At 43.1% G+C, this 9,302-nt stretch overlaps 1 protein-coding gene across 1 annotated transcript in view; it reads right to left on the bottom strand.

Annotated features, from left to right (window-relative positions):
* stk32a (serine/threonine kinase 32A) overlaps positions 1-5,582 on the bottom strand; it is a 32,251-nt gene extending 26,669 nt beyond the window's left edge. Inside the window, exons 1-2 of the mRNA XM_056443424.1 lie at positions 5,313-5,582; positions 3,998-4,448 (exon numbers count right to left, since the gene is read on the bottom strand). Coding sequence (XP_056299399.1) covers positions 3,998-4,049 — 52 coding nt within the window. The 5' untranslated portion in view covers positions 4,050-4,448; positions 5,313-5,582. The remainder of the gene's footprint in view (positions 1-3,997; positions 4,449-5,312) is intronic.
* Positions 5,583-9,302: the final 3,720 nt, after the last annotated feature.

Raw genomic sequence — 9,302 nt, forward strand, 5'->3', positions numbered from 1 at the left:
TTAGTGTTATGAGAGGGTGATGTTCTCATGTTAGTGTTATGAGAGGGTTATGTTCTCATGTTAGTGTTATGAGAGGGTGATGTTCTCATGTTAATGTTATGAGAGGGTGATGTTCTCATGTTATGAGAGGGTGACGTTCTCATGTAAGTGTTATGAGAGGGTGATGTTCTCATGTTAGTGTTATGAGAGGGTGATGTTCTCATGTTATGAGAGGGTGATGTTCTCATGTTAATGTTATGAGAGGGTGATGTTCTCATGTTAGTGTTATGAGAGGGTGATGTTCTCATGTTATGAGAGGGTGATGTTCTCATGTTAGTGTTATGAGAGGGTGATGTTCTCATGTTATGAGAGTGTGATGTTCTCATGTTATGAGAGGGTGATGTTCTCATGTTATGAGAGGGTGATGTCCTCATGTTATGAGAGGGTGATGTTCTCATGTTAATGTTATGAGAGGGTGATGTTCTCATGTTATGAGAGGGTGATGTTCTCATGTTAGTGTTATGAGAGGGTGATGTTCTCATGTTATGAGAGGGTGATGTTCTCATGTTAGTGTTATGAGAGGGTGATGTTCTCATGTTATGAGAGGGTGATGTTCTCATGTTAATGTTATGAGAGGGTGATGTTCTCATGTTATGAGAGGGTGATGTTCTCATGTTAGTGTTATGAGAGGGTGATGTTCTCATGTTATGAGAGGGTGATGTTCTCATGTTAGTGTTATGAGAGGGTGATGTTCTCATGTTATGAGAGGGTGATGTTCTCATGTTATGAGAGTGTGATGTTCTCATGTTATGAGAGGGTGATGTTCTCATGTTATGAGAGGGTGATGTTCTCATGTTAGTGTTATGAGAGGGTGATGTTCTCATGTTATGAGAGGGTGACGTTCTCATGTTAGTGTTATGAGAGGGTGATGTTCTCATGTTAGTGTTATGAGAGGGTGATGTTCTCATGTTAGTGTTATGAGAGGGTGATGTTCTCATGTTATGAGAGTGTGATGTTCTCATGTTATGAGAGGGTGATGTTCTCATGTTAGTGTTATGAGAGGGTGATGTTCTCATGTTATGAGAGGGTGACGTTCTCATGTTAGTGTTATGAGAGGGTGATGTTCTCATGTTAGTGTTATGAGAGGGTGATGTTCTCATGTTATGAGAGTGTGATGTTCTCATGTTATGAGAGGGTGATGTTCTCATGTTATGAGAGGGTGATGTTCTCATGTTAATGTTATGAGAGGGTGATGTTCTCATGTTATGAGAGTGTGATGTTCTCATGTTATGAGAGGGTAATGTTCTCATGTTATGAGAGGGTGATGTTCTCATGTTATGAGAGGGTGATGTTCTCATGTTAATGTTATGAGAGGGTGATGTTCTCATGTTATGAGAGTGTGATGTTCTCATGTTATGAGAGGGTGATGTTCTCATGTTATGAGAGGGTGACGTTCTCATGTTAGTGTTATGAGAGGGTGATGTTCTCATGTTAGTGTTATGAGAGGGTGATGTTCTCATGTTATGAGAGTGTGATGTTCTCATGTTATGAGAGGGTGATGTTCTCATGTTAGTGTTATGAGAGGGTGATGTTCTCATGTTATGAGAGGGTGACGTTCTCATGTTAGTGTTATGAGAGGGTGATGTTCTCATGTTAGTGTTATGAGAGGGTGATGTTCTCATGTTATGAGAGTGTGATGTTCTCATGTTATGAGAGGGTGATGTTCTCATGTTAATGTTATGAGAGGGTGATGTTCTCATGTTATGAGAGGGTGATGTTCTCATGTTATTAGAGGGTGATGTTCTCATGTTAGTGTTATGAGAGGGTGATGTTCTCATGTTATGAGAGGGTGATGTTCTACATGGGATGGAGCCTCAACCTGCAGCTCAAGTTCAACGAGTTCATGACCTCAACTTTTATAAATGTTCATCATTAAATAAACAATAACGCCTCAAGGGCGACGCGACCCTCGACCTCCTCAGACCTCTGGAGAGGGAAGAGGATTTACATGTTTATTGCTTTTAGCAGATGGGTGAGGAGTTAGAGGAGAGGAGGGAGGGGGTGAGGGAGTGAGGAGTTAGAGGAGGGGAGGGGGTGAGGGAGTGAGGGTTGAGGAGTTAGAGGAGGGGAGGGGGGGAGGGAGCGAGGAGTTAGAGGAGGGGAGGGAGGGAGTGAGGAGTTAGAGGAGGGGAGGGAGGGGGTGAGGGAGTGAGGGTTGAGGAGTTAGAGGAGGGGAGGGGGTGAGGGAGTGAGGAGTGAGGAGTTAGAGGAGGGGAGGGGGTGAGGGAGTGAGGAGTGAGGAGTTAGAGGAGGGGAGGGGGTGAGGGAGTGAGGGAGTGAGGAGGGAGGAGTTAGAGGTGAAGAGTGAGGAGTGAGGAATAAGGAATAAGGAATAGGGAGCCATAATCAGTCCCATAATCATGGAACATGTTCAACAGACTTTAAATACTAAAGCTCAGATGATGATTTATAGAATATGATCAGAAACTGTTTTTATATTAAAACAGTAAAAAGAAACAAAGTATCGAGTCATCTGAGAAACACAAAGATCATCTACAGTGAGGGAGTCTCACTCCTCAGGGAATCACTGACTCATGAACCACAACCTGAGAACAGAGATGCCTCCGATCAATATATATATATATATATATATATATATATATATATATATATGATAAAACATGCTCTCTACTGTGCACACCATATATATATATATATATAAATAAATAAAGACATGCCCTCTACTGTGCACACCATATATATATATATATAAATAAATAAAGACATGCCCTCTACTGTACACACCATATATATATATAAATAAATAAAGACATGCCCTCTACTGTACACACCATATATATATATATAAATAAATAAAGACATGCCCTCTACTGTACACACCATATATAAATATAAATAAATAAAGACATGCCCTCTACTGTACACACCATATATATATATATATAAATAAATAAAGACATGCCCTCTACTGTACACACCATATATATATATATAAATAAATAAAGACATGCCCTCTACTGTACACACCATATATATATATATATATATATATATATATATATATATATAAATAAAGACATGCCCTCTACTGTACACACCATATACAGGACTGTCTCAGAAAATTAGAATATTGTGATGAAGTTCTTTATTTTCTGTAATGCAATTAAAAAAACAAAAATGTCATGCATTCTGGATTCATTACAAATCAACTGAAATATTGCAAGCCTTTTATTCTGATTTATTGCTGATTATGGCTTACAGCTTAAGAAAACTCAAATATCCTATCTCTAAATATTAGAATATCATGAAAAAGTATACTAGTAGGGTATTAAACAAATCACTTGAATTGTCTAATTAACTCGAAACACCTGCAAGGGTTTCCTGAGCCTTGACAAACACTCAGCTGTTATAAATCTTTTTTTACTTGGTCTGAGGAAATATTAAAATTTTATGAGATAGGATTTTAGAGTTTTCTTAAGCTGTAAGCCATAATCAGCAATATTAAAAGAATAAAAGGCTTGCAATATTTCAGTTGATTTGTAATGAATCCAGAATGCATGACATTTTTGATTTTTAATTGCATTACAGAAAATAAAGAACTTTATCACAATATTCTAATTTTCTGAGACAGTCCTGTATATATATATATATATATATATATATATATATATAAATAAAGACATGCCCTCTACTGTACACACCATATATATATATATATATATATATATATATATATATATATATATATATATATATAAATAAAGACATGCCCTCTACTGTACACAGACATGAGGCGATGAGGGTATCCCTGTTTCTATTGGCTGAGGGCTGACCAGTCAGAACCCGTTACTGTACGCTCACTTTCTGAGCTCAGCGTCCCCCTGCTCCTCCTCACGAGGGTCCAGGTCACACAGGAGGAGGAGTCCCCGGAGAGCTCCGAGAGGTTAACATTAACCGTTAACATTAACGTTAACCGTAACCGTTACTCTTAACTCACCCTCGTCCGTGTCCTCGCTGACCGCCGCCTTGCTGGACTGTCCGAGCCCCATCGCTGCTCCCTCAGATGCTCCTGGTCGGCTCCTTTATGCCTCTCCCTCTGAGACTCATAGCCTGGTCCACCCAGCCCCTCACACACACACACACACACACACACTCACACACACACTGGACTGCTTATCCCTGACGCACGCATACGCAGCAGCTGGCTCGGTTTTGCTGACTTGAAACGGGTCCGGTCCTCCTCCTAACTCTCCACTTGACACACACACTCTCTCTCTCACTCTCTCTCTCTCTCTCTCTCTCTCTCTCTCTCTCTCTCTCTCTCTCTCACACTCTCAGGACTACGGTGTAGGTTTCCCTGCCGTCTTCATGCCGGTGAGATGCTCGCGGGCTGTCGCCAGGCAGGAGGAGGAAGTCTTCTGGGTGTGTGACCCTGTGATGAGTCCAACCTGAGGGGAGGCAGGAGAACATGACACCAGAGGAGGAGGAGGAGGAGGAGGAGGAGGAGGAGGAGGAGGAGGAGGGAGGAGGGAGGAGGGACAAGTGGAAAGGTCGAGCCTCTGAGACGTGGAGGAGTGGAAACACTGCAGAACACGTGTCTCTGAGGCTCTGGTCGTCCCTCCAGGAGGAAGAGGAGCGAGACGTTGATGAACTTCTCTTCTTCTTCATCTCTAACGCAGCTCTGCTTCCTTCATCCGTCATCCAGCAATTATTTAATTTGTTCATTTTAATCAGAAGCTGGTGGAGCGACGTGATGAACGGTGGGCGCGAATATTAAGAAAAGAAGAGTGAAGAAGAGGAGTGATTCATAGTTTATAGTTTATTTACTTGTGCAGTGTGAGTCCTTCAGGCCGGGACACGCACACTCACATATCTCATATCTGTGTTCCTTTCGGAGACGCTAACAAATAAACTAACAACAGAGGGATGTGAACCTGAATCTGAACTCACACACAGAAACATGACATCATCAGTTCTGCTTCATTCCTCTTTGTTTGATCATCACAGACTCGAACTCTCTAGAAGTCACCGCACATCCCATAATACCCGAGAGGAGGTCCTGAGGCTGAGACGCATGTCAGGGATCAACATTCAAAGTTCAGTCCCCTCCGCCCCCCCCCCCCATGATGTGCTGTGTGATGAGGTCATCGCAGCATGTTTTGGGTTAAGGAAGAAAAAAAAAATGAAGGAAAAAAATAAATAATAAATAGTGCGCGGAGCCGCAGTGCCGAGCTCCCCGCAGAGGAAGACCGGAACCCTTATCTGATCCCCCCCCCCCCCACCATCCATGCAGGACCGCCGTGGGCACCTACCGTTGAACGCCTCCGGTGAGTCAGGACCGGGACCATCTCCAGCTCGGTTTGCTGCAGAGACGCGACGCGACAGGAGCAACAGCGCAGCTCACTGACACCACCGGGACACCGGGACACCACCGGGACAACACCGGGACAACACCGGGACAACACCGACCACCGGAGAACCGAACCACAGCGAGAGACGTGACGACGGAGTGCAGCGCGAACCCCCTTCTGGAGGAGCAGGAGGAGCAGAGACGGTGTAGAAACCGGGTAGGGGGGGGGGGGGTCTGCTCGGCGCGGTGCTCCGGTGAGAGACTGACCTCCACGTCCACGGGCGCCGGTGTGATGCGCGGTGAGCCCTCCCCCCCCCCCGTTACACGCATTAACACATGAATACAACAAGTTGAATTCCCTTATGAATGTTCATAACTCAAAGACATGTCAGTCACGTGTTCCATCACTGCGTGTCACAGCCACGCGTCTCCCGAGTGACGTCACGCGTCTCCCGTGTGACGTCACTCGGACCCCCGCAGAGATCCGCAGTCATAACGCTCAGAGAGTCGCATTGCCTCACGGGACTTCGTTAACATCTGCAGGGACCTCCCGGTCCCACCGTGAGTCAGGGGTCCGGTCACGTGGCGCACAGCGCCCCCTAGAGCACGCGCGGCGCCGCTTTGCTTAAAGGCACTTCAGCAGGGCAGCGGGCCCTCCGAGAGCAGCAGATGTTATGATACCGTCACGTCTCTCTGACCACGCTGTGCTTTATGGACGTTTAACGTGTTCTTATTCATCAGGCATAACGGTAATGAGCCTTTAATATTCATATTTAGCAAAACACTCTGAGGCCTGAGCAGCGATGTAGAGGCCCAGCGACTCAAAGAATACAGACATAAGGATATATACATATATAAGAAATATAAGGATATATACATATATAAGAAATATAAGGATATATACATATATACGAATTATAAGGATATATACATATATAAGAAATATAAGGATATATACATATATACGAATTATAAGGATATATACATATATAAGAAATATAAGGACATATACATATATAGGAAATATAAGGATATACACATATATAAGAAATATAAGGATATATACATATATAAGAAATATAAGGATACGCGATACGTTTCAGCACAAAGTGAAAGACGTGCAGCTCACGGCGTGTTACTGCCGGGGTCCTCTGAGCAAGGCACTAAACTCCCCCTCTCAGGGTATCTGGGTGTGCTGGAGGTTTTAGACGTCAAGAAGTAAGACGTTCCTCTCGGGATGAGTCTCAGCCTATGGTATAGAGCGTATTCACTCACGTGACCACAACAAACTCTGGCGGCCATGTTGGGTCCCACCACGGCATTGTTTTGCTTGTTTGTATGCCGCTCTTCTTTAGAAATGACCATTATATCCTGAAGGAGACACGATTTCAGTTCAAAGCGGTGTGCCTTGTGATGGTTCTGTGCCTCATTGTTGGATGTGGGACTAATGATTCAGAATATGGGTTTATCAGCTCAACAAGAGGCTATTACTTCAACTTGTCATGCATCTACTTCGGCTTCACTCAGCGTCTGAGCGTCAGGACTGTTCTCATGTGTTTCTGTTGATACATCGGGTTGTGGGCACGTTTCGTCAATAATCTCTTTTTGCTTTTTTCGCCGAGCGAAGATCAATGTTTCACTTGCGCAAAAGGAACTGTGGATGGAAACTTGGGAGGAAGCCATGAACATGGCAACTCCGTCGGGCGATGTCTGCCTTTACTCTGTGATTCATTTCAAGGTAAAATAAAACACTGGCTCCATGGGAACAGCATCAGCACGGCCACCAAACAGTCACTGCTGGTCCTGAAGGAGCTGGAAGCGGCTTCATCAGACACTCGTCCTGGAGGCGGAGCTGTGCGACTACGGATCATATATGAACCCAGACACGGGGCGCTTGATGTTCCCACATTTGTGGTATTTCCACAACAAGTATAACAAAGAAATAGTTGTTAATGTCCCATGGTCGATAGCGGAAATGAAAACTGTTTGACAGGAATGTGACCGGGCTATGTGCTGGTAACTAGGGGTAACTAGCGAATTAACCACAAAGTGTTGAGCGAGTAAAATCAGGTAAAAAAGCGTTGCAAATATTCAATTCCAACCGCTGAAATCTTTCTTTGGTAATGCAGAAGGACCTGAGGTTGCTGGGCTCTCTCATAATCAAACAGCGACACGATAGGAGGTCAACTTCTTCTGACATTTAATAAGTGGGACCCCAAGATGGCGCGATTGAGATTCTGACGTCACGTGAATACGCTTTATAGATATGGTGCCTTAAAGAACCATTTAAAGGGTATTCAAGGCACCATATCTGGTTCATTGAAGAACTCTTTAAAGACACGGTTCTCTAAAGAACCCTGGTTTGAAAGGTTCTGTGTGGAACCATAAATGGTTCTTCGACATCACTCTGAAGAACCATTTATGGTTCCAGGTGGCTCCTCCATGTTTCTGTGTGTACATCAACTTCTGAGGCCGTTAACTGCAGAACACAAGAGACCCGATGAGGACCGGCAGGTCTGGAGGAGGAGGAAGAGGAGGAAGAGGAGGACTGTGTGGTCGGACTGAGGGACGGAGACGTGTTCCTCCTCCTCTTCGTCTCTCTCGTCGGTGAGGGTCGTCCATCTTCATCAGACGACCTGAGGACCAATCAGACGAGCCCTCCCGCTCCACGGGGTCCTCGTTCAGAGTGTTTACGCAAAGAAACAAGAGAACCGGTCACCTCCACATCCTGATGAAGAAACTATCCATCCACCGTCATGCGCACAGACACGTGACTGCAGGAGGAGAAGTTCATGCTGTGGAACAGCGCCGCCTGGTGGAGGGAAGCGGTAACACAGCGTGACGGCAGCCAGGAGTCTAATGGGATATGATGCTGAGCATAAATCACCTTCATCATCAATATCAGTGCCCCCGTGTGGTCCCCCCCCCCCCATGCAGGACTACTTCCTCATGGAGTCCCTGAAGGTTCTTGATGCTTTTCTCTTTCTATTTTTCCCTTTTCAGCCTCAGGAGTCTGGCGTCCCGAGCAGAGGAGTCGTGTTTATGCAGCACGCTTCATCTGAATGAGGAAACCCAGTGACGACATTTGAGAAGCTTAAAAACATCCGTCAATACTGGATATATAGACACCAAGAGACGTGCAGAGGAACATCTGGATACATATACGAGTGGCTCCACACGTCGGGCTGCTCTGTTGTCCAGTTTCATGTAAATGTGTCTTCACACAATTAATACAATCAGTTTATTTCATGATCTCATTGTCAACATGGTGACATATTTTGGGAACAAATAGATATATAAAAAACAACGTAATGTTAACAAATTAGTGGTAACAGAATAATCTAATAATCTGTAATTCAATTTTTTAAAATCCAGTTTGTTTTTCTTGTTAATGAGCATTTCTAGAATATGCTATTTGCACATTTACTGCAGTAAAAGTCTCTGTGCACGTCACGTCTTACACTGTTGTTGTTGTTGTTACTACATGCGCCGCTAGAGGGCGCCACGCTACCGCCCGCACAGGTGAAGAAGAGACAAGCGAGAAGTCAGAACCGTGTAAATAAAAGAAGAGTTAAAGAAGAATGATAATCACCCAGAGCCTGAGTCCCTTATGTCTAGAACTATATATATATATGTATATATATACAAAATAATAATTAAATATATATATATATATAGAAATAATAAATAAATAAAAACAATTATTTTTATTTTTCATATATATTTATATATATATATATATAAATAATAAAATTAAAAATATATATATTAAAATAAAAAAGTAAATTAAAATACGATTTTTTCTTTTTTCTTTTATATATATATTTTTAAACATATTATATATAATAATATATATAATATATATATATATATATATATATATATATATATATATATATTATATTATAAGCCAGTGAAGCGGTGGTATAAGTTAATGGCTGTCAGCTGTCGG

This window comes from Pseudoliparis swirei, chromosome 3, assembly GCF_029220125.1.
Source record: "Pseudoliparis swirei isolate HS2019 ecotype Mariana Trench chromosome 3, NWPU_hadal_v1, whole genome shotgun sequence".
In the NCBI taxonomy this organism is placed as follows: domain Eukaryota; kingdom Metazoa; phylum Chordata; class Actinopteri; order Perciformes; family Liparidae; genus Pseudoliparis; species Pseudoliparis swirei.